Source organism: Aptenodytes forsteri, unplaced genomic scaffold (assembly GCF_000699145.1).
Source record: "Aptenodytes forsteri isolate BGI_AS27 unplaced genomic scaffold, ASM69914v1 Scaffold119, whole genome shotgun sequence".
NCBI classification, from domain to species: domain Eukaryota; kingdom Metazoa; phylum Chordata; class Aves; order Sphenisciformes; family Spheniscidae; genus Aptenodytes; species Aptenodytes forsteri.
Window position 1 is genome coordinate 13,088,578 of NW_008796165.1, and position 25,341 is coordinate 13,113,918.

Below are 25,341 nucleotides of genomic sequence, written 5' to 3' on the forward strand. Positions count from 1 at the left end.
CCCCTTCCCCTCCCCCCCCATTTTTGCCTGTGCAAGCTTTGCATCAAGCCTTGGAAATATAAAAATTACACTTTGTATAGAAGTAAAATTATTTCTTTCTGTGAACAACATAGTCACAACTGGCAATGTGTTTTTAAAACTAACTTGGAAAAACTTATTTTGCATGCTATTTTACACTTGTCCCTCAGGGCATTCATTACTGACTTCCAGTACTAAGATGTGTATCTTGTCCTTGACATAAAAAACCATATACAACTCAGTGAGCCTTGGCTTTGCCTTGTGGGGTGTACTTTATTTGTCTTATGACTGGGACCTTTTGGGGTCAGTGGCATTTTGCTTGGCCTTAAATTATAAGCAAATGGAACTCTACCATTCTCTGCCTTTTTTTTGCTATTTACTTGGAAAGTGCTTCAAGAAGGGACTGAAAGGAAAGGGGTAAGTGACTTCAGACGGTTTTATCTTTCTCAAGAGTACACCCAGGCAGCCTGTCATTGAGAATCTGAGTGTTCTTATTTGCATGTGGTCATTTCTGCATTAATTTCTAGTGGAAGGTACTTACCTTGTTGTAATGTATTCCCCTCATGCAAAATAAACAATTCTTGTTGAGATCTACATTAAGCATGAACAAATAGCAAAATCTGTTAAGGTATCCTTACTTAGCACTCTTCATTCTGTAAGCTAAATTAAATATGGGCTGCAGTGGGCAACCAGATTAGATTGACAGTAGTAGCTCTGTGGTTCTCATGGAGTTGTTCTCAGTAATCTGGGGATGATGAACTTTCTGTGGTAGTGGTAGCTCTTTTTGTTTAGATTTGTTACCTTCAGCTCTGTATCTCTCTTAAAAAAAGGTTTATGCTATAAACTAAGAACTGACTTTTGTTACCAGTAGCTGGTTTTATCTTTTCTGATGTAAGCTTTTCTCTTGATTGCAGATTAGTATTGTTAACTAAAATAGCAGGGACAGTGGTGGTTTGCTTTGCTGTCTGCTGGCTCCCGTTCTGTACCGACATGGAACAAATCATGCAAGTACTCAGAAGACTCTTTCCCATTGACCGAGGCTTGTTTGAGGCATGCATGTTTTCTTCTCCCCCACCCCGCTGTAAATGTGCCGTATTCTTAGATCCCTTGAGAAACCTTCATCGTGACCTTTAGGGATTTCATGTGGGAGACACACCACAGAACTAGTAATTTGAGATGGCTTCTTCAGCAGTCGTTTCTTGCCAGTTATTTAATCCAGTATTTAACCCCAGCTCAGCTGGCATCTTCCAGGATATTATAAGAGTAGACAACACTTATCCCATCATCAAACCCATACTTCAATCCATACATTTTTCCATTGAAATAGATTCCGTAGTAATTGACAGTGTCAGAAGATGTAACCTTAAAAGTTAACAGCTTCAGTCTCTGTTTTTGGTTCTGCTCAGCTTTTTTCAAGAAGGTTAATTATTTTAAAAAAATTTTAAAAATAGTGTTTTGGGTGCAGCCTAGAACTTCCTTTTTGACCCACCTTGTATTTTCAGTGCAAGTTTCCACAATATTTTCCAAAAGTTTTAGGCCAGTTTGGCTTTTACTTTTCCTCAGGCTATTGACGTTTGCATGCTGCAAGGTGCTGAGTACCGCAGCCTTAATCCAGCAAAGCAATTACTAATTTACCTAATGCTAAAGCCACAGGAGTCTCGCTGATAAAAGAAAGGGTACTCATTTCCCAAGTAGCAGTGAGTTGTTGTTTTGCTTAATTAGGGCATGACTCTTAATATGACACTTTTAAAAGCAAATTCTCAACTTCAAGTTTAACCAATAAAATGAAGCTTTGAACTTCCAGGTTTTGATGTCACAGAGATTTAAGCAAATGCTCACATAGTTTGATTCATCTTAAATTTTCTTTTAATTTTCATTAGATATGAATAATATCACAACTGGCACTTTTTTCTTCAAAAGTTAATGCTGATGTACCAAAGGCAGCATTTTATTTGGGCAGCGGTATGGAAGTGTTCTCAGTGTATTCTCTGCTAGTTTGTTAAAGAACAACAGCAACAAAAAAAAACAAACAACAACAACAAAACCCCAAAACGTACCACCCCACCCCCAAACATAACTCCCACAAAAGACACACCCCACACACCCCCAATGACCTATTCCTTGGGAATTATCTGGAATTTATAAATAGTTTTGGTCACCACACTTTTATCCAGTATGAAGTTTAAAAATGCAATCTGTAAATGACAATAACCAAGGAGTCCGAAAGAGCATGAGGATTTTAGTCTAATATTAGCCCAAATATTTTCTGAGTTGATCAGGGGAGTGACTTGCCGGATGCTAATCTAGATAAAATGAGGAATTGTCCACGTAAGCAATGCACAGTAAATTTATACTGGGGTGCGTGTAACAGGTTCTTTGGTTCCCATTTACAGAAGCAGTAACAAATGCTGATGGTTGTAAAATCGTATTGGTTATTAAGTAGGCGTCCTGTGTGTGTGCGCGGTGGTGCTGCCAAACCCTCTGTTCACTTGTAATCCTCAGCAGATTTGAAGTGCATATTCTGTATTGCTAGTGAGCATATGAGGAAGATGGCTCAGTTGTTGGTGCTAGTAGCTTTCTTGCTGTTATGTCTACACAGCTGTGATTCAAGCAGCTGTTTAGGGATGAGTTTCATGAGCATGATAGCTGTAGTTACAAATTTAATTTTGAAAGTGATCCTAGCACAACTGCTAATGTCTTTAGACTTCTTGATTTATTAGAGGTTAACTCTGTCATTGCTAGCAAGCAGTAAGCACAGCTAAATACATTCAGGTATGTAATGAAATGTGACAGTATACAGAATGTCTTCACATTTGAAAAAAGATTCATATATGCCAGTATTTAATCAGGGACAGATAGTTTCAGAGCCTTATTTTCACAAAACGCGTGATCTCATGAGTTAAGAAGTAGTGTCTTGTGCTGAAGAACTACTTCTCAGTTATTTTAGAACATGTTTTAATTGAGTCTCTTGAAACTTTCCATTTTTGAAGATCAGAATAATTTAAAGTATGTCTAAGAATATGATGTTTATCTGCAAGTGTCTTTTTGCACTATCATGGTAAAAACCCAACAATCCCCCACCTCCCAAGCCCCGTTGTTGTCACAAACATAAGTTTAAATGAATGTAATTATCACTAATTACCTTTTTTTTTCTTCCAGGATAAAGTAGCCAATATTTGGTGCAGTCTAAGTGTCCTTATAAAGATAAAGAATATAGTATCACCTCAAACTCAGCTAAAACTCAGGTAAGACACAGCTGAAGTGCTTTAGGTAGTTTTTTATTTGCATTATTTTTTGCAAAACCTCAAACTGCTAAAACTCAGGTAAGACACAGCTGAAGTGCTTTAGGTAGTTTTTTATTTGCATTATTTTTTGCAAAATGAGTAATTTTTGTCAAAGAATTATGAGAAGTGGTGTTTAAAATAATGAAAAAATGCTTTCTTTCCTCTACTGTACTTTTCTCCCAAGTGATAAGGGTTTCCCCAAGTACTGTTAGGAAAATTTATGACTGAAAAATTTCCTGCTTGTTTATAGAGTGATTTAAGCTACTTGGCTGGTTAAAACGGAGTTAAAATCTGCATGCTTTCCTCTTCAAAGAATCACCTCTTTTAGTGCTCTTAAAGGTCAGAGTTCACAGTTCTGTGTTTTGAGTAACCGAACAATTCAAGTCTAGGTCTACAGGGTCTGAAATATTAATGGAAATGCTTTATTCCTTTTTTGAAAGCAGTTACGTCAGTGAAGACCGTTTAGTGCTCTTCTCTTGTGATTGAGTCGTCTTGAGTGATATTGTACTTCTGAATATTACAATTGAATTCCTAACTTACATAGTCTTCCAAAGCGATTATATGATATCATGGATGTAGTTACTCATGTACTAAAACTGTTTTCCTTACGAAATTCTTTAGTTTTGCTGTAACATTCCTGAGCCTGCTTCCTACTTGTATAAAACTAACTGTCCAGCCTTCTCTCCGAGGATTTAAATTTGCTTTGGTAAGTGTATGTTTTTAATTGCTCCTTGTTTTATATCCAGCACTGGTGTGTGACCCACAGTTCTACTTACAGTTGCTGCAATGTGCAGAAGTGCGTGTACCATTAAATGCCGTTCTGTTTCTGCTGAAGAGATTGGTTAAAAAGCGTATTGCTGTCACATGTCTGGGGGGGTCTGACTGGTCTGTTAAATCCAGACTTTTCTTCCTTAGCCTCAATTGTCTTTCTTTAATGCTGTATTTTTATTATCTTCCTCCAAAGAGTCTTTAGAAGATTCCGTACACATTAAAGCCTCATAGAGTTGGAATTTCTCCTTTTTGTTTAGCTTCCAAAGTGCTAGTTTTTCTTACTGCATAGGCTGCAAAATTCAATAAAAACGTCCCGAGATGGACATTGTAAGCTTATTAGCAGTTTGAAAAGAAAATGATACTATTTTCCCAAATGTTTGCCTTTTCTTAGTCATATTATATCATTGAATTTAAGCACATTAACATGACTTACATGCAAAAATCAGTTTTCCTTGAAATCAAAATTATATGGAGCTGGTCCTAAGGTTTCAAGAGTTACAAGATAATTTCTGTTTTTAATTTTATGTGAGTACTGTTTGAGAGTTTATTGCAACATTGCCTAAAACTAACATTTATCCTTTCTAAGAATTGGTTTATATTTTGCAGTGTGTTTTTATTTGGTGGGGAAAAAAGACAGTTTGTTTGCTTGTATATATTGGCTGTTCATGATCATGAGCAAAATTTTATGTCAAAAAGGTGGGTAGTTCTCATTGTGACTGAACTTTGCCGGTGCTTATATATGTGAATATTGTGTTTACTTGGTGGGGATACTCTTGTCAGTAAAGCTAAGCAAGAGTGAGGGCTCTTTACATGAAGTGCTTTCTGAATAATTCCGGGTCAACTTTCAAACAATGTATTTTTTAGCTTGTATAGGTGGTTACAGAAGCAGCTCTGTGTGCTTGTAAATCACACTGGAGTAAATGTAGCAGTTAATTAGAAAAATCAGATCATTTAGCTCATACATTCATGTAGAGCCTATGCCAGTAGAGAAACTAAAACAGTGCTTTGCATTGCAGTCACATATACTAATATTTCTCTGATTTCCTTTTCTAAGGTTAGTTGTGCATTGTCATTTTTCCTGTTCTCCTTTCAAGTACATGAAAAATCTATTCTTCTAGTGTCAATGTAAGTAAATTATTTTTCTGTGGATGTATTTTGATCTTCTTTTCCTCATCTTATTATCGCATGCTGCTTTCTCACTTACAAATATATCTGACTTTAAAAAATCTACACATTTGCTTTTCTGAATAACTTGTAAATGGAAGTATACAAATGCAGCCATGCTGGTCCCTCCGGGCCAGTGTTCTGACTGCATTTCCTGGAGTATGACGTGGCACAGAGCATAGCTGTTCGTCCAGGGATAGACTGGCTGTGGGGTTGGTTAAGGCGATGCTGCCGTAGACAGCAGAGACTTGTACTTAGCTGCCCAGCAAGGCTGGAGCACAGTGGTAAGTTGAACCGGGCGATTGATACCTCACTAACAGCGTCGGTAAAGGGTCCTTCTCTCCCTTTGTCATTACGGTATGTTTTTCCCATCCCCTGCCCCAAAGGAGGTGAGGGCTGTAGGGACAGTCAGCAGCTTTGCTCTTCTGCGTGGATGTCCTGCGTGTACCTGAAAGTAACGTTTGATAAAGGAAGATTTGGAGAGGCAGCCCTCTTAACACTTCTCCTTCATGCCTGACAGGAAGGCTAAACTGGTGGTTAGAGAACTCCTGTTATCTCTATAGGCAGCTGTCTAGAAGTTGCAGTACAGTTGCTCCTCGAAGCCAGCACAAAGCCTTGCACAGAACAGGCACTAACCTGGCTGGCTGTGCGTGCCAGTGGTACGCGCTGCAAGTGTTCTGCTGAGCGACTCTCCTGCTGCAGACCCCCACGCAGGGCAGAGTATTTGCATGTTGGGGTTCAGTGGGGCGTGTAGGGGGGAGCAGGGCGCCCCAGCAGAGGATGCAGCGCTTTGGGCGCTGCCTGTTCCTGGACTTCCTGAGCCCGTGCCGGCGGGGAGTAGAGCTCTGCCCTGCCCCCCAGAGGAGTGGGAGTGCAGCATCTGCGTGAAAGGTTGCGGACGAAGTGCTGTCACTTCAGCGTTTGCATATCTGGTTTTCCTCTTTTCATTCTAGACCAGTCTGCTTAATCATAAATGAAATCCCTTTCATGGCTACGTGGTTTTTACTTGTATCAACTTTCAGGTGAGTTGGACACTATTAACATTATTTTAAAACAGTGTTCTTCCCCAGTTCTGCTAAGTATAAATGTATTCTTTTTCTTCTTTTTTTACATTCTTTGAAATGTGACTCAGAATGTGCACTCACTTCTGCGGGCAATTCTGTTTTAACAGTATGTTGCCTCTTCTACTGAAAGACGGCCTGCTGCTGGCCTACGCTGTGACAATGCTGGCATTCTTGTCAGCCTGTGTGGCTTCCTTTTCCATATTTGAGAAGACTTCACCAGAGGACCTGCAGCTGAAACCATTCTCCCTTTCCCTGAAGGGACATGTTTCTTGGTTTAAGTCATTTCCAAAGATTGTCAGGAGTCTGGTAAGCAATTTTAATTCCTATAACTCTTAGTTGCAGCTCTTCATGGTACTGAAGTACTTGCATAAACCAGTTTTATGTCCGTAACTGTGTATAAAGCCCCAAACAGGGAAAGCCATGCTATCTCAGTGTAGAGGTGTGCTATAATTTTTTTTCTGCGATGTCATCTATGTATAGATTGAAGAATACAGAGCACCCAAGTAATGAAAGTAACAGCTTACTTGTTTGAGGTGTTAAATCACCATTAGCTAATATATTGTTCCTTATCTTACAGTTTCTTCTTTCCGTAACCCTGATGGGCATCCTGTCTCTAATGAGCGCTGCAGTGCATCCTCCACAGAGGTTACCGGATTTATTCCCTGTATCCGTGTCCATTATTTCTTGCTTACACTTTTTATTATTTTTGGTGTATTTTAATGTTGTTATACTCTGGGACTCAAAGAATAGTAGAAGTCAGAAGAAAATCAGTTAATCAACCCGTGAAGATCAAGGACTAAACTGTGAAAGGGCAGAGTATTTTCAGTCAACGGTGTCTGGCATTGCAGGTAAACCTGTTTGTGATGTAATACAATTCCTGTAACCTAATGAAAATCAGGAAACACATTATGCATATTTAAACACAAAATAATCAAAGACTGTTTTAAAGGAGAAGTATTTTGAAGAACACTTGGAAGTGTGATTTGGTCTGTCTTCTTCAGAAGCGTAATACTTTTCTTACCATTTGTAAACTTAAAATACCTAATAAAGGACCAAATTTTGAATTAATGCTAAAATACCCTGCCTGTATTAGCAAAACAGCAAACTGTTTTGTTGGCATTAAGTTTACACATTTCCCAGCATAAAAAGCATAAGCAAATGAAGTAGTGCAGGTTAAGTGGAAACTCTTGACTGGTAGCTCTTAAGTTGTCTTGCTGAATTGTTTTATGACACAAACTGTTGTGTCGTCAGTCACTGTCCTCCATTGCTGTTTCGTATAGCACACTGCAGTTCATCCAGGCCGTTGCACAAGGCTGTGTGTCGGTGTGAGGAACTCTCCGGATGCTGCGATCTAAGCAGAGCACTTGGTTCTTCAGCTAATGTTGTAGGGAAGAAAACTCAACTCAACCTTCCAGCAGTGTCATTGGCTGGAGATACATACGCTCAGCCACAAGATGGACCCAAGTTCTGTAGCGCATTCGGACGGCAATTCTGTAGCAGCTTCAGTTCACCCACAGGCTTTTGGTTTTCTTAAACTATAGTATGTGTTATTTTCCACACTACCAATACTTTCAGAATGCTGAAGAATTGCGTAAGCCACAGAGACGCACCAGAGTTGGTGCTGGGCACAGAAGTAGAGGCTGTGAAGTTTGGAAAGGGGAAAGTTCTTGTGTATGCAGCGGGTTGGAGTAGATTTCCTCTGCTGTAGATCAGCAGCTATGGTTTGGTTTTAACACTAGTGTAGTCTTATGATTCTCAACAACTGTTTCTAACAGGACTGAAAAGCCAAAAAAGCTTGGTTCTACTGAAATAACAGCTGAGGTACTGCAGCGCAGTTTGAAAGCAGATACGAGGCTCTTCAAAAAAAAAAAAAAACAAAAAACAAAAAACCAAAACCCCCACAATGAAAAACAGCCCTTATTGCATAGTAATTTGCAGATGTAAACTGAACTAAACTCTGCACTTTCTCCCTCTGCACAGTGCAGCCTCTGATGCCAATGGTTCAGAGAATACAAATTGTTGGAATAATTATATACATAACAAAGCATGTAGTAAGAAAATAAATCATAAAGCAGTTCATGGTAGTATAGTTTAATTAGGAGTCAGTCTATCCTTTTTCTTAGTTCTGCTCTGACACTATATATACACATATATATATATTAAAAAAAAAAGCAAACCCATCCTTGTTTAAAGGCTTCTCCCCTGACCTTGCTGCGCTCTGTCACATACCAAACTGTCATTGACATTAGCACATTCTGGGGCTGTCTCTGCAGCATCGGTTGTGAGTGTGTGAATCAGCTGTTCTGGGAACTTCCAACTGTGTGAGTTATGAATACTGTAAATGAAGTGTCTACAAGCGGAGTGTATTTGTTCAGTTTTTCCAGCTTTATTTGTTGTGGAAAAAGTAACCACAGCCAACATTATACCCATGGCAGCTGATACAAAATAAAGAAGGTGCTCTTGAGTAGTAATTGTAAGGTTATCGGTGGTGAGTACAGTTTAGCAGTTTACCTACACTGTAACAGTTCACTATAAAGCTACAAAACTCAAATATTTTCACAAGTATTTAGAATTTTTCTGAGGGTGTGCATGCAAGAGCTCTGCCCACGGCATGGCCTTTCTTGTTAGAAGCGTAGGCTGAGTGGCATTGACGTGGATCAGGACACATAAATAGGAATCTTTGTCTCCAGAGGCTGCGAAAGCTAAAAACCACAGCGTTCCCTCCAAGCACGGCTGGGTGAAAGACTGCCAAACCTTCAGGCAGCTTGAAGAACGTCTACTTCCAATGAAATAACAGCAAATTAAGATGGAAGGAAGCAGTACGGTTTCAGGTTCTAATTAGCCTGTTCTCCTGTGTTCAGCACGAGATCATCGTGCAATCCTTCCCACCCATATAAAAACATTAGTTTTGAGTGTATCTCTTTTCTTTGTCCTTGAGATGGCCTCCAGGGGTGATAAAGTGAGAGTCATACGATCCACCTTGTGTGGAACTGGAAATGGTTCTTAACAGACCCAGCTGTTTCTGAAAGGCAAAAGCCTAGTACACCAGGAGGTCAAAGATACAGTAACTGCTTAAAGAGCGAAGGCACGTAGGAGGAGTATTTGCAGCAGAATCTTAGTATATAACTTTGTATTTCCCTAAAAAATTATTAAATACCAAATTTCATGGTATTTAATAATTGCCATGGTGTAAGTTAGTGCTGTAACTCATTGTCATCCATCATCACCTTTACTGTTATTTTCTGTAAAAGTTTTATTTTGTTCTTCTAAGACTACACAGACCAGCTTGATTTAGACTGGCTTACGCTTCACTTACAGACTCTTTTCAGACCGATAATTATTTAATTTCCAGCTACAGAAGTTACAATCAATCGGGTTATATTGCTGGTTCAGGCTAACCTTCCATTATTATACAAAGCGATCAGCTGGCAAATCTTGTACATACAACAAAAACCAACAGGACAGAAAGCTTAAATGAGAATGGTGTAGAAATTAAAAAGAGTAACTGACACAATTCCCTTCAAACAATTACTAACATTTTTTCCAATCAGACTGCACAGGTTTTAAAGTGCAAAACCACTTTTATTTATTAAAAAACTCCCAAAGCTTGAGTGTATACATGTTTCACCACAAACTAGAACACACTTATCATTTTGGTTCTCATAATTTTAGTTGTAAAAATCAGTTTATCTTTTTCAGTAACAGTACTTGTGCAGTGGTAGCCAGAAAGGACAGTCAATTCTGTGCATTTATGTTGAACTTTCTCTCTCACGCTCTGAAAAAACCCCCAACATTCTACTACACCCTTTCAACATGAGAGAGGCTGCACCTAACTCACCGATTTGAGACGCAGGGTGCTCACATTCACCATTCCTCTATCTTTTGAGCCCAGTCATCATGAGAAAAAGCTGTAAATTTTTAGGCAGGCTGTTGCAAAACTGGCTGCATCAATTTAAATCATGTTTTGCTAGCTTTTAGGGGGATGATGGATTGATTAAACGGGCATGCGCGCACACACACGCGCACCCCCCACCCTGGCAGGAAGGGACCATTTCCCACTGAAGGCCTGGGATCCAAAGTTCATCTTTTAACATGGTTTCTTCGCACCCAGTTCTTGGAGGGAGGGTTATAGTGTTGTTTTGTTTTTTTTTTTAAAAAAACACAAGGCAGCATAATTATATATTTGCCGTAAGAACATAAAGAAAAAATAGTTTCTTTTCCATGCAGCAGCAAACCTAAATCAGCATTTTGTACACACGCTTGCATAAAGCAACCATGATGTATTATTTACATTGAGATTATCTGCTTGTGCACATTGTTAAGTTTAAATAGATGCCAGAAATTTTATCTAGATGTGCACCTGCCTAGCGCAACGAGCAATCCCAAACTGGTATTTGCTGGGGAGATAGGTTTACAGTCATTTCTTCTCTCCTTTTAAGTACAGTCAAGCAGATGTAGAACTTCGGGTTGATGTGGAATGCATTTTGCACATAATGCCTGTGCGGAGATAAGGAATGACTAAGATAAATAGCAATTAGACAACAGCATCATCACTCATGTGATCTGTTCAGAATAATATGTTTGTCCTACATCCAGTACTAGCCTCACTGCATCAAAAAATACAGACAGACACCCATACATCCGAAGGCAATGCAGGGCAACAGATGGTCTCCCTTGAACTGCAGTAACATTTTAAGGTGTTTTAAGGAAATGCTGTAGTTTAATTTGAGAAATAATTGCTAAAAGATCATTTAGCTATCGCAGCGATATTTTTTAAACAGTAAGAAAGCAAAGGGCTTTACTGTGTTAGTCACACTTGGGAAGGGGTAGAGAGAACCAGAAAAAGTAAATGTGCCTTTTTTTGGACATAAGGTGCAAACACAATATTCACTGACTAGACGATACTATCTAGTAGTAGAGACATGAGTGCTCTCTGAGCTAACTTCAAATTGAAGCCTTGTAGTTGTGGTCAGTACGAGTTTAGCTGAAGTTAATAAGCCAGCGTAAGACTTAAACTGGTTATTGTGCCATAGAACGGTCACTCTCTGCATTCTGTAGGACTCAGAAATTACGCTGAATGGTGAAAATGAGCTGCTAAACAGGATGCTAGCTCTCCTCACCTGCACTGGTTTCCATCCCTCGATTACTCTGTTCCCAGCCTTTGGTGTGGTGGTTGGTTTGGAAGGAGTAACGAGTAGAAAGAATCTCTGGCATAAGCAGCTAGTAAGTATTAGGGTAACATTAGCTTGTGGACAAGCAGGGTTTTAAAGCGTTTTTTTGCCACTAGGTTACTTGTGATTACAAAATAAAATTCAGCCTTCATTGAGAAGCAAACTGCATGTGCCTGAGCTCACCCCTCCACTAACGCAGTTACACAGCTTGTAAAACCTGTAGATCTACTCTTCCGTATTCCTCGATTACAAGGTTAGAATACTTCAACTTTCCAAAGGAGAGAGGTTTCACACTGCACAGGGAATTGATACGATCTGCAGACATTCTCATCTTTAGAGACTTCTTTGTCTCACTAGACTTTATGAAAGGTACAAGCAACCAGTTTTCTCATGCACAGGTAATATATGATGATAGACAAGGTCAGTCACTAACTGGGCTTTTGCTTATAACACTGGAACAAAGAGGAGTAGCCAAAGGAGGAAGAATTTGAAAACCCATTAAACATGTCTTGAGGTGTCTGTTAGTATATTGGTTTACGCTTTCTGCTCTGGGAGTGCTAAGAAAGATGATGCGGTGGATTGATCAGCAGCAAGCCCAGCCTGTCTGAGGTGCAGGTGCAGAGATGGAACAGGAGGGCGAGATGCTCCTGGGGAAGCGGGTGGTTGGAAGTGGGCTGCTGCTGCTGCTGCTGCTATTTCAACTGGACCATCTGCCCTGCAGCCCACTGTCCTCTCTTGGAAAAGAGCACCGCTTGGAGGCCCTTGGCTGGCGGAGCTGTTCTGGCTGGCTGCGTACGGCCTGCCATGAGTGAGCTGAGGAGTCTACCTATGCATTAATAACAACAGTGAGGAAGGGTGCACACAGCAGCTTTGCAGGAAAGCGAAGCCTGAGCCCAGGCAGTGAAGTACCCCTGCCATCAATAGCATAGCGGGGCTGCAGTAGGCAGCCTCCTTGGTGAATTCCAGGGCATCAGCCGTGGCATTTAAGAAGGTAAAATCTGGAGTACACAATTTTTCTTGCTTTCATTACATGTATTACAGCTGAATTGCCATTCTTGAAAAAACAGCCAGTTAGAAACTGACAGCGTTGACAAGGAGAAATGCTATCGGGTGTTTTAGAGTGGGACAGAGTTTCTACAGATTCAATATGTCACTTTGCTTAACAAACCAGTAACAAGAAATACCACATGCTGAGTAAGAACTGTTTTCCCACCAAGCTATTACAGTCTTGACTGCAGGCCTACATACTAGATCCCTCTGCAAATGTTTTAAAATTAAGTACCTCAGTCCTTCTGATTGTACTACCTGTACGTGGAGAAGTCGCAGAGCAGACCAAGGGGCTACTTACCTCGGTTGAGGAGCGACTTCAGGAACACGGAGCTACTGGCAGTCTGAACATACTCTGCGGAGGAGGAAAATCAGTTTTGATAAACAGAACAATGGTGCTATTACAGAATTTATGAAAATCCCTACACAAACATGAGTTAAATAAGTTACTGCAGTGGTTAACAGAACCCCTTTTACTTCATACAGTTACTGTGTCTCAACAGTAATTTAGGAGATTGTCTTAATTACTTGTGAGTGTATGCACATATGCTACATCTTTACCATGATGACAAAGCAGAACAGAATGTGTTAAAGAGTATTAAAGTCCTTCTTTTTCGCTATTAATAATAAAAGAATAAATAAAAATCCATAAGGACCATATCAGCAGACCCGTATCAAAGATTGCACGAGAGAAACAACCATCCCCTGGGTCCTCTGAGGGGATGGCAAAGAGAGAGGCAACCGCACCTGAGCCCCTTACTCAAGGAGGGCAGGGCCAGGGTAAGGGCTGAGCGGATGGCTGGAAGAAGTAAAGGAAAAGTGTGCAAGGGTAGAAAGGAACTCAGGGAATGAGAACATACGGGGAAAGGGTCTGGAAGCAGGTGCATCCGAGTGCCAAGATTTCCGAATGGCTTTCTGCAGCAGAGGGTCGGCTCTGCAGAGTCTCGGTACCCTTAGTGTCTGCTGATGGTTCATACTGCATTTTCATTCCACCACCACAAAAGGGTGATGAGAATTCAGAATTATTCACTTTATATTAAACATACTGAGGACAACAAACATACTTACAGCAGCTTATAGCTAAAAAGACTCCTACTATGAGGAAAGGGTCTGCATATAAATCTAGACAGAGAGAGGCATCAAAGCCACCAAAGACATGGGTGGTGGTGGGGAAGATTCTCCTCAGTTTCGCAGTTCTCTTCGTTTGGCATGCTGTGATTTCTCAGGTGTCACACGCTTCCTGTCTGTGACGTGACGCAGGAGACCTGCCTGTGGGTCTGACATCAGGTGCCAGTGACGTTACCTGGAGCTGACCCAGACCAAACCAGAAATTCCATCCTAAGCTAGGTCTCATAAGATTACTCCATAAAAAAGGCATCCAATTCAACTTTGCCTCAGGTACAACCTTTCAGCATTATACCTAATAAACACCATTTGTTTACATAAATTATAATTAAAAAAATACCACTAACTATTGCTTAAAATAGGAAACTGTCCAGTCTTGTAGGACAAGTAACAGAAAAAGACTGAGATTTAATTACAAGTTGGTTTCTTCGTGCTAAATGCAACTTCCTAATTCAGTCTTTATGAACCCTTTAATCACTGATCGCAGCATTCTGACTATGCGGTAAAGAACCCATACGTGCCAAAGCAACCATGCCAAGATCTGCACTTCACTCTGAGAAGCTGTCTTAAAAAAATGTAAGCTGCACAGATTCATATGAAACATCATTAACTCCGCTTTCTTTCCAAACATACACCATGATAGCAAATTTTGACAAAACAGCCTTATTTATAGTAATATTTATGCAGATGGCATTAAGTTTTAGATATTCAAGTTACCAAATAATACGATTTACTACTCGTGCTCCAAAAACTTACAATGCTTGTTGTAGCAGTTTAAGCTTGTTTTTTGTTCCATGTGTGTGGTTTTGAGCTAATGAAGATGAGTTGCTCTTGAAAACCCCCAACAAAACAGACACCCCCTCCAACAACCCTTCTCTCTCTTGATATTTTCATATGCAGAACTCGTAAGTAAGTGAAACTACATAAAAGCAAGGAGAACGTTAGCAAAACTTCTGGATGAAAATTTGTTGTGACCAGAGCAGCTAGGAAAGGAAGGCATCTGTGGAGGTGACCAGAAAGACGTCTGGGCTGCAGCCGGCTGCGGCACAAGCACTAGCTGGGTGCAGGACCAGCTTGCTCTCTTCTCATCAGCGCAATGTTTCAGGGTTGCATAGGGTAAGGCAGCAGCTAGAGAGTCACCAGAAACCTCACCCCTGCGCGGGTGGGTTGGTAGAAGCCTTGCTGCTCTTTGCCATGGTGTCTCCTGTCCCCGGCCCACAAAAGCATTAAAAGGGCAGAACCTTCCCAAGTTTCTTTTCCCTCCCTACTTCCACCGCCATTCTTTCACAAGTTTGACTGCTCTAAAACATTTACAGATCTAAAAAGCAGAGAGAAAAAAAATGTTCACCTGTCAGGTGATATAAAACCAATCTTCTACTAAACGTGCCAGAATAATTTTTCTCCACCTCAACCACAGTTAAAACCTTCAGTCTATTCATTACTGTCTTTTTATAGTATTTTTATTTAATAAAACCTATTAAGACCACCATACAAATCTCTTTACTTATGCTTTTATCTTTTAACTGATCAATTTTTATATTGCTGACATCCCTTCTTCACCATTTGCTCATTTAAAAATTCATAGTATATGAGCTATGTCTCTGGAGAAAACGTCTATAAAATTTGTTACAGCTGGCAAATGTGTATGAGTCAGTGATAGCACATGACTAAATGCTTCACAGAAAATAAAATTTGTTTCTGTAGTAAGCAGAACTGTTTAAATGTTATTTATTTTTATGTTTCAAAGAAAATATATTGTGAAGTGCTGCATTGATTTAATACGCAACAATGTCTGTGTACACGCTGTACAAGGAAAATTTATGAAACCTTTGCACAACTCCTTTAATTGAATTTTCCAAATCTCTCACCACACACAAATAATCAATATCTTCTGCAGAGAAAACCAGTCAGAATTATTTCAGTCTTTCTTTTCAATTTTGTTGTCATCAGCACATACAGAGCACCTGGATATTTGTAATGTCTGGATAGCAAGTTATTTACACCTCTTAAACATATAATTGCTACTAAGTGAGTCCAAACTAATGTTTCTTTTCTTTTTTATTTAAAATAATTATATTCATGGGAGAAAGCAGTACTTATTCTCATGTAGGAGTTGCTACATGTAGCTGTTGAAAGAACTACAATTCTTTTTAATTTTTCATTAAGCTTAATACACTAAAGTCTAGATCCACTAGAATTAAAAATTAATAGCTATTGCGTCTGTAAAAAGGTATATAGGAAAATAGAATATAAACACAAGTGTGAAATTCATGAATAAATGTGGCTGACACCTAAATATAAAATGCAGGTTGACAGTTCCATATGTATATACGTCTGAGGCCTATAGTCATATGTCTCATGTGCATTTCTGTATCTGCCACAAAAGTTAATAGCTTAATATTTCATCTACATAGCAGAGGATGTTAAATCATTGGAGAAGTTTGTAATTTGCCCCCTTCCTTCCATCCAAAAAGCTTATCATGCCGGTGACCTCAGACCCAGATACTTCTCAAATCGCAGGCTGTATTTTAGAATACGCACTCTTAAGGTGCAGGTACAGTCCAACAGACCCATAACTTGCTGGGAAAGAGCACAGCATTTGGGGGTCAAACAGAAACCTCTCTGCCAGCTCCTTTACCTTTCAGTAGCATTCTTTCAGTAGACAAGATTACTCCCTCGGCCTAGGAAAATCACTAGCATTGCTGATTTTGGGTATCAGGCTAAGTGGGTTTTGTTACCTCTTCTGACTTTGCATGGTTTCAAACTAAAAAAAGACCCGCTTGCACAGAGTGAGAGAAGACGTACAGTCAAATTTAGCCTGAGCAGCAACAGCTTTTAATCCACACAATACAAATTAGAAAACACTCCTCCTCAAGGTGCATTTTGGGGCAATCTCACAATTATTTTTGGTTGTAAATGCGGGAGGGCAGAACGATTTCTCTGGGTCTCTGCATGGGGACATTCAAAATAACTTATGAGTAAACAAAACAGGTGAGTTGCACTAAGTCCTTGTGTGCAAACGCACACTCACATGTTCAGCGCTGAAGCAGTCTTAATTCTGTTTTGCTTAGTGCAGTCCCATTTACAAGCATTCACACCGAGGTATAACTTAAAAACATAACTGAGCTTAACTCTTCCCCATGTCTACTTGTAGAAAAGCCTTGTGAGCAGAAGTACAGATAGATCTTCCACACGGAAGAGCAGATGAACAAGGCCAGGCTCCCTCCTGCACCACATAAACAAAGTTATGATTTCTTGAAGCTGTCTCAACAATGACATAGAACATAACACTCAAAGGGTACACTCATTTCCATCGGCTGGTTTCAGCTCCAAGGAATCATCTACCAGTTGGGAATGTGTGCAGTGCATCTGCACAATCTCTCTCTTTAATCTGCCATTCACCTGCACCTTAAGGGCCTAAGTCGTGCCAGTCACAGTGACTGCTCTTCTAGAGGAAATCCTGCAAAGTGCTGCCCGACTGCAGCCCCTTCGTTCCACTTCTGGCCACGAGAAGACTCTTGGCTTAAGGGTCCTCTGTCCTGTGGTAAAGGCGGGTATGTACGCCACACTGCAGCTGCATTACAGATCTAGTCTGTGTGCCAGCTCTGGCCTCCACAGCCTTGGGCATACAGGCTGTCTGGTACTAGGTTGACTGAACTTGAATGCAATTGAATACCAGGCTTTAGAGTGTATTTTCAGACTTTCAGAAAATATTAATTCTTAATTCAATTTCTATCTTAGTTTCACAGCCTTTCTGAGTAGGCCAAGAGGGCAACTTGTATTTTGGTTGCATGCAGGGCTTAAGTGAAAGAGTACTGATGACCGTCATCGCTATTCCAAACACTATGTAGGGACGTTAACTCAGAGCAGACATTTCTGATGTGTGGCAAAACATCAAACCTGGCCTTGAGTATTAAGTTAAGAGCTTAAGTAAGCATATCGTTTGCAAACGCAAGCTCTAAGTCTCCATCTAGTAATAATCTATTTGAAAAAAAAAGTCCTTCAGCATCATCATTGTTGCTTTTAGAGATGATGTACACCACAAAAAGTCTGCTGGAGAGACCTTGTTAAACTTTTGCTGGAAAGAAGCCTAGGATTTAACTGAAAAGACCTTGGTAGAAGTAAGGAACATTGTTTGTGTCAGCATTAGCAGCTTTTTTCCAAACAGATTGAAAACGTGGAAGAACTGAACTTCAGAAAGGCCTCTATCACAAATGCCTAGAAGTAGGGTTTGCACAAACTAGAGCATATGGTTCATCCTTTCAGTCAGCTCGTGTATCAGTACTTAAGAAAGAGGCCTACAGATTTGTTAGATAAAAAGGCCATTCCCAACACATAGGTCCAACCCCTGCATCCACCTCATCCCTTCCCTGAAAAGTGAGTATTTGCTGTAAGCAAAGGCAATCATGGTATTTGTTCCACTTGCTCTCAAGGAATGGAAACTCTGGAAAGAAACTCAGTTTCTGAGTAAGTTTACCTGTGAATTCATTCAGTTCACTTAATAAATTTCTGCTTAGCCTGTTTACGAGACTTACTTTTCCCAGAAAAGGTATAATGACATTTATTCCCTGCAAGTGAATACAAAGTTGGGCTGAGAAAAAAACCTGTGTCTTTTAGGTTAGGGTTTTTACAGTCAGAAAAATCCACAGATATGTTCCTGAAAATATACATCTGAAGTCTGATGTATTCCCCTTTGCCCTAGAAGATCCCAAAGGAGGAGGAAGGATAGGTGGGAGACAGACACCCAAGTATGTCTAAAGGTCAACAAATGTATTCTGCTTTATTTGAGAATGAGGTAGAAATATATTGTAAACTTGATTTACCCTCCCTCACAGCAACCCACCAGCAGTCCAGACCCAAGCTATTTAGTTGCTTGTACACAAAGACCCAACACAGAGTCCAAACTCAAACTGACATGAATTGGGATAAACTGTGAAATATTGTATTCTTACCATTTTATCTGTTTTGAGAAGGAACTCTGCTTATTAAGGAGGCGTCTGTATTTTGCAGTGTTTCTGAAATGGCATTTTATGTTTCACCATATATACACAGTCTTCAAAAAACTGGACTGGTGAGTGGGAACTCGCTATTACTTGGTCCCTAATCTCTCCAGCTTTGCTTTCATTAGTAATTTCAAGTGGCCTTAAATGAAAATCCATCTAGTTAACCCTGATCCAGTCTCCTGGAAAGCCACCACTACTGTTGCAAAGAGTGCAAACTGCAGTCACTTGTATTAAAAACAATATGAAAGTTGGGAACGTTTGGAACTAAACTTAATAGGGGTGATCATATGGGCTTGGCAGGATGAACAACAACACAGAAAAGAAAGTATTTTTTATTTCATTCCAAGATACAGTCTGAAAATAGTTTTCCTTAACACTGTAAGTATTTGATCTTCTGTAACACTCTCTTGTTGTTTCTTACTTAGACAGCAGACGGAGTCATGGACATGATTTATGTCAGTGTTTTTCTTTTTGGGAAGCAAAGTATTAGTATAATTTGTAACAATCAGCTTAAGTAGCTTTCCTGTTTAGAACATTATCTTCACTCCTTGAAACTCTGAACCTATTAAATTTTCCTTTAAAATATGCGTATCGCAACCGACACATTTATTCTCAACACACATAAAGCATGTTTTGGACTGCAACATACCGACTAGATTTCATCTCTTGGCAGCTGCTTTACAGTTTGCTTACATTCTATTCAAAAACATTTTGTTTACTGTAAATGCTAGTCATGGACAAACAATGATGCCATTTTTTGTGCTGGTCACACAAAATGATATACTAAGTCCTACATAATGCTGCCCATTAAGCAAGGAATGTTTTGTATTAAGTTGTTTTAAGTAGAGGTTGTTTATGTAAAGTAAATAAATTTCATGCCTCACCATGTGATGATAATGTGACATTCCGTCTATATCAAGCCACAGAACAGTCATAAGTTTTAAGTCTTGAGCATAACTAATTAAAAATAATTATGAAAAACCACATCCAAAACTAAAAGGCAAAGTAAAACGTCTCCAAATGCTTTTCTTTGATCACATACTTCTTCGCCTCTCCTACTACTGTATTTTCAAGACTGCAAAACTGAATTTATTCTTTAGTAAAGCAAAATTGACATTGAAACTTCATCAAAGTTGGTCAACTTAAACTCATAATTCTATTTCCATCTGACTTTCACAAAATATCTCATTTCTCATCTAACAAGACTGGATGTGTTTAGCATTAGGCGCTAGTTTCTACAGCAAAGATGGAACTATAAATGTATATCCTGGTGACCATTAAAAAGCAGTGCACAAGGGAAGCAATGACTGTTTAAATCTGCAATGGCCCATAGCGTTCACCATTATCAGTGCCAGATAGGGGCTGTGATCATTTGAACAGAAGGACATAGGGAGCTGTAAAGCAGAAATAGCAGATTGCACAAATGAGCCAAATTCCTTAAAAAGTGATGTCACTCCTTTTGCGGTAATCCGCTGGAGCTGAGGAAACTTAAGTTTGATCAATTTTCTTTCCTTTAAGAGAATTCCCCACAGCAGAAAGAACTTAGGCCTGTAGAAGAGCAGATACAACCAAAATCAAAGGGGCTGCTTGTGATATGAAGCAGTCCTGCTGGTTGGGACCGCTGGTAGACAGAGCGGTAGAGATGCCATCACTGATTTTGATTCTGGTTTTGCTCTATTTTAAGATAGAATGCGTGAAGATAACAGAAATATCAGAATATCAGTGGTGAATGTTTGTTGATTTTACTGGGTGTAAAGAAAAAAAATAAATCTTGTGTGTATCCCCCGCCACCTTCCCGGCCAGACAAGGCACTAAAGTGGCTATGTGGGCCACACTATATTAAATGCCACCAACTTCAAATATTTTCGCAGCACTAGTTATGAAGAAACCTAATAGTTAGGATTTCACAGTCCCCTGGAGTGTGCTAAATACCTCACAATACATGTAAGGTGAAAAAGGTTTTGCTGCAAAGACTGTATGCTACTTGGCTTATACGCTGAAAATGCAGGGGGAGGGAGGAGAGTGAGGAAGAACGAGGATAACTGGCATACATAAAAGGTATGTAAACTCTCTAGCACCTGACTGCACTTATTTCTAGACCATGCCTCAAGTGCAAGACCATTAATGATTTCCTCTCCTTGCACACTTTGATGGAGAAATACCCAATATAATGAAAATAGCAAAAAGATGACATTTACATGTGAGTAGTGCAACGGTTTAGACTAGCCTGCATGCTTAGAAGAAACACATTTGATTATCATCGTTTTCACATACTAAAGGTTACCCAACTTATTTCAAGTGGAAAGAACTAAGAAGGAATCAACTAAAAGGAATCATCAAAACATCTGTTACACAGGAGTTAGAAAAAGTTTCTTACCTCGAGCAGGAAGTTTTCCATGATTTCTTTTCAACAGCTGCAGTTCTTCTGCTTGACTCACTAGTCAAATAAATAAATCTGAAATCAATAAATGTTGCCCAGAGATTTCAAAGAAAATAATACCTATGCTGCCTTTTTCACCTTCAAAGCATTTGTATTTTTCTTCAAGTGATGACAACCCCCCCCCTTCTCTATGTATTGTGGTCAAAAAAATTAACAAAACATTTTCAAAATGAACAGAATTTTGAGAAGTTGTGCTTACAAGCCTCATACCACATTTTGTTCCCATTTTTGTCTTCCAGTGCTGACATGGTGCTTTGTTCCTAATTCAGAGATGGGGGAAAAGATGATTCCCATTTTGAAGGCAACAAGAAGCTAACAGAAAGAGCGGACATACAGAAAGTGTCAACAATAGGTCTGACATCTCATTTGCAACCTTCTCCTGGATACGGCAGTCTTACTGCCCTATCCACAGTGTAGGGTAGTAATGTAAACACAGACTATTTTCAGAAAACTTCATTTTGTATAAGAAAGCATCTGGTTATATGCATTACAGTGGGAACTAGTACAGTGTATACACATGGAAAATGAAAACTGAATGAGCACTGCAATACAAGTCAGGAAAGAAATGGTAATTTAAACAACAGTAGTTGCTGGAATTGTGTGGTGCATAAATTCCACTGCTGGGGCGCATGCACCTAATGCTTTAGAAGACTCACAGCGCTCTTTGGTAGGAAAAATTCTCTGGCACCTGTGGCTTTACTGTCCACCTGTTTCCAACTGCAAACAAGGTAGCAGTCCCAGTCACCCTACGTTTTGCTCTCCTATAGCTAATTCCAGTGTTTTTACACTCTGCAGAAAACAGAGCAGAGTTGTAGAATAACGTCACTTTGCTGCAGGTTAAGAAACTTTTTTATCATCTTTGCATGCTTGTCCAGAGACTGGACACAGGGACTACGTATATGCATATATTATTCACGTTCCCTGGTCAGCTGGAAACTAGATTGTCAGAGGTTGGTATAAAAAGTCTACAAGAACAATGTTATACATGCAAACCTTTGAGGAGAAGTAGTGGTAGGTAAATGCAGTCTTAGACACACACCCGTACCACAAACATGTCATGTGGGTACAGATAAAAGGTGTTGCTATTGTGAAAACAAATGAACAAACTTCTGAAGCATAAAGACTGGGGCCCCTTTGGTGCCTACAGCTACCTTTCACCACTTTTAGAGGAATGAACTGGTAAGGGAGATCTTTATTTCTTCTCCCTGAAAGCAGATAGGATTTTTTTCCCCTGCTATTATCCATAATGCAAGGTTTTTGCATTAGAATATTTCCCCATCACATACTCCCCTTCTAGTTGCAGAGGGACTTGGGAAGAGAAGTATGAATGCACTTTTCGCTGCTGAGGATGCACGTGTCCCAAGAACCTCTGACTTGGAGTAAGGATAAAAGGTTTTCTAAAAATGGACACATAAAAATGAAAATCTTTGGCTTTCTGGGTTCCTTTGGAAAAGTATTACAGATGTACCATCTGTAAAGTGCCCTTATCCCAACACAATAAGCATCTGGTATGTCCATCATTTAAAGACACATGAATAGCAATTTTTAAAGCCTAGAATCCTATGTTCAGCCTAATCCTCCTAACAGGCAAACAAACAAAACAACTTCCTTGCAAAAAGAGAAGAAAGGCAGTGAAATCAAAGTGCAAACGTTTAGCCTAATCACTAGCTAACTACCCACTAAGTATCTAACTATTTACATAAGAAAAGGTGTTGCTCTTGCAAGTGTTTCCTCCCCATCTGTGACGGTAAGTTAGAAGAGTGGGCCGTTGGCGTTGCCTTTCTTTTCTGTCCCTGGTTGGATGCACAAGGACATTTAAGGTGCATTTGTCCTGACCAAAAGAACTCACATATCAGAGTCCTGGGGTATAGGAAACCTTTGGAGTGATCATTGTTAAATTGTTATAAAAAGGATAAACATTATTGAAAATCCTCCTTACTTAGCACTTGGGTTTTCTGCACTTCAGCACTCAAGACGCAAGACAAGTCTGAGACGCCAATAATTTTTTCAAGCTCTCTACTGCCCTCTAAAGCCTGGAAAAAAAACATGATTAAAGACATTGTTAAATCTTATTCCCAGACTACCTACTTAGACGTCTACAACTTACTAAAAACATCTGAAAGAAAGAACTTTTGGAAATTTTTCATAAGCTCTAAATGATGCATGGGACTCCACCTCACAGAAAGTCAACGGGACTAAAATGTTTAAAGGTGTAAGAACATATGCTACTTTTGAAAATGGCATTCAGGTGCCTTTTAAAGTGTTACTTAAAAATCTCCTGTTATTTAACGCTTCATTCTAAGTCTTCAGCTGTTTAAACAGATTAACACTTTATCCCCAGAAAAGCAATCTTGGCACATGTACAAGTTTGCTATAATATGTTAGTAAAATGGAAATCTACAAGCATTTAAGATTCTATTGAACACACTCCTCAGCATTTCATGGTAGACCTAAAACCATAGACTATCAATCTCAGGAGAAATATAAAGGGCTTTTCAATAGAGTTTTCTAAATAAACATTTCAATTAAAATATTTTAAATCAGTATCAGTCTTTTTTGTAAATAAAACATGTCAGACCACATATGCAAGTAAAATAAATCAATACAATACTTTGAGTACACTGAATTATTTCTCAGATATTGATACACAGCAAAGAACCTTGTGCTGAATTTATTCAGGAAACAAAATGTGAATAAAACAGAAAAGTGATTTGCATTTTAGCCTGTATTAAACAGACTATTAAATGATGATACGTTAGTGGTAAATTAAATAGTACAATCACTTCAACACAAAGGGATATTTAATCTTCAAGGACATAAAAATCTATGCAGTAATGATTCATACTTCAAGTTATAAATAATAGTTGATAACTACTTCATATGCTTTTATTTGTGTACAAAATGAGGAGTGATACAAATTAAAAATGGTGTACTTGGAAAAGCAACTTCTTTAGTTTAAAAAAATAATTTTCTACTAAGTTCTGGGGTTTTTTTGCATTTTCTGGACTTCCAAGTCAAACCTGCCTGGTTTCAAGTATTTTATTTGCTTCCCTAGCTCTTAAAACTCAGATGTTGCATATAAGATTTTCATTTTTATTTCAAATCCTATATTAAAAGTAGATTAAAAAATCAGTGTAAATCAGACCTGTAGACTTGTCAGATTTGCTCTTATTTTCACAATTCTAACCAATGAACTTTTCACTTTGGACTGCAATTCCATGAACCTGCATAAAAAGTTAAAATAAAATAATTTCAATTAGCCACATCACCACTTGCTGAAAATCAGTGTTTACAATGTTTCCCACAGTTTCTTCACATTGTAATCAGGATGGATCTAAATAAGCTGTGAATAGATGGGCTACGCAATCTGATTGCGTCATATAACACCAAATATAACTTGCCTTTGGTTAGGATTTATATGTGAGCTGCCAAAAATATGTATCTCCTAATTGTAAGGATAGGAACTCAGGTTCAGCAATATTAGAGAATTTTCTTATGATCATGCAGGAAGACAATGGTAAAAACAGGAATTCAACTCATTTATTCCTCAGAGCAGGAATTTAATCAAGAGGACGAGCTCCCCAAACCCATGGACTGCAAGACCGTACGACCCTGCTTGTAGCCATAGGAAACATGAGAAGTTAAAACTGAGCCCAACAGGGGCAACATCGCATGATGTTATTTGTTCAGCTTTGTTGTACTATCTCCCCTTTTAAGCCACAAATATATTTTACTACCAGTGTAAAGATGGTCAGCTTTCAGAGTTTAATGGGTTTTGCAGTAAAAATTAAAATAATATACAATCAGATTAGATCTAAATGGCGGACTTTAATGCATGATTAAGGATTTGCACTGAATATGTATTGAAAAAATTCCTGCAATTAATGTTTAGGCTATTTTCTCTTTGAACCATTTAAACATGCAAATCAAATGGAGACAACAGAGAAATAATCCATTTACTGCTTCCTCCCACAGAAGGGAGGATCACCCTTATAAGAACCCCCAAATTTAGAAACAGAACTACAGTATGAGAAAAACTTATCACTATTGTATTTCAACATGGGAACAGAAGGCTATGCAGAAAAGAAAATGCTAAAGTCAGTGTATTGTACAGTATATTTTTCATCTGTAAAAATAAAGTGTATGGAAGTTCATGTAAATATCACTGTGTAGGTGTTAGTTTATAAATGTGTTTTACTGGTGTGTCACTAACTGCTAGTCTCCTGCAAATCTTGCAATTTTTTAAAAATACAC

General features: G+C 39.0%; 2 protein-coding genes across 2 annotated transcripts in view; one reads left to right on the forward strand and one right to left on the reverse strand.

Annotated features, from left to right (window-relative positions):
* Positions 1–8,155, forward strand: part of ALG6 (ALG6, alpha-1,3-glucosyltransferase) — a 24,391-nt gene extending 16,236 nt beyond the window's left edge. The window contains exons 7-14 of the mRNA XM_009287428.2: positions 250–435; positions 933–1,068; positions 3,178–3,263; positions 3,924–4,008; positions 5,128–5,198; positions 6,191–6,259; positions 6,409–6,607; positions 6,879–8,155. Coding sequence (XP_009285703.1) covers positions 250–435; positions 933–1,068; positions 3,178–3,263; positions 3,924–4,008; positions 5,128–5,198; positions 6,191–6,259; positions 6,409–6,607; positions 6,879–7,076 — 1,030 coding nt within the window. The 3' untranslated portion in view covers positions 7,077–8,155. The remainder of the gene's footprint in view (positions 1–249; positions 436–932; positions 1,069–3,177; positions 3,264–3,923; positions 4,009–5,127; positions 5,199–6,190; positions 6,260–6,408; positions 6,608–6,878) is intronic.
* A 2,047-nt stretch (positions 8,156–10,202) lies between these two features.
* The window catches only part of ITGB3BP (integrin subunit beta 3 binding protein), a 31,080-nt gene continuing 15,941 nt past the window's right edge, over positions 10,203–25,341 (reverse strand). The window contains exons 5-9 of the mRNA XM_009287510.2: positions 24,233–24,311; positions 23,027–23,120; positions 21,025–21,084; positions 12,821–12,874; positions 10,203–10,798 (exon numbers count right to left, since the gene is read on the reverse strand). Coding sequence (XP_009285785.1) covers positions 10,746–10,798; positions 12,821–12,874; positions 21,025–21,084; positions 23,027–23,120; positions 24,233–24,311 — 340 coding nt within the window. The 3' untranslated portion in view covers positions 10,203–10,745. The remainder of the gene's footprint in view (positions 10,799–12,820; positions 12,875–21,024; positions 21,085–23,026; positions 23,121–24,232; positions 24,312–25,341) is intronic.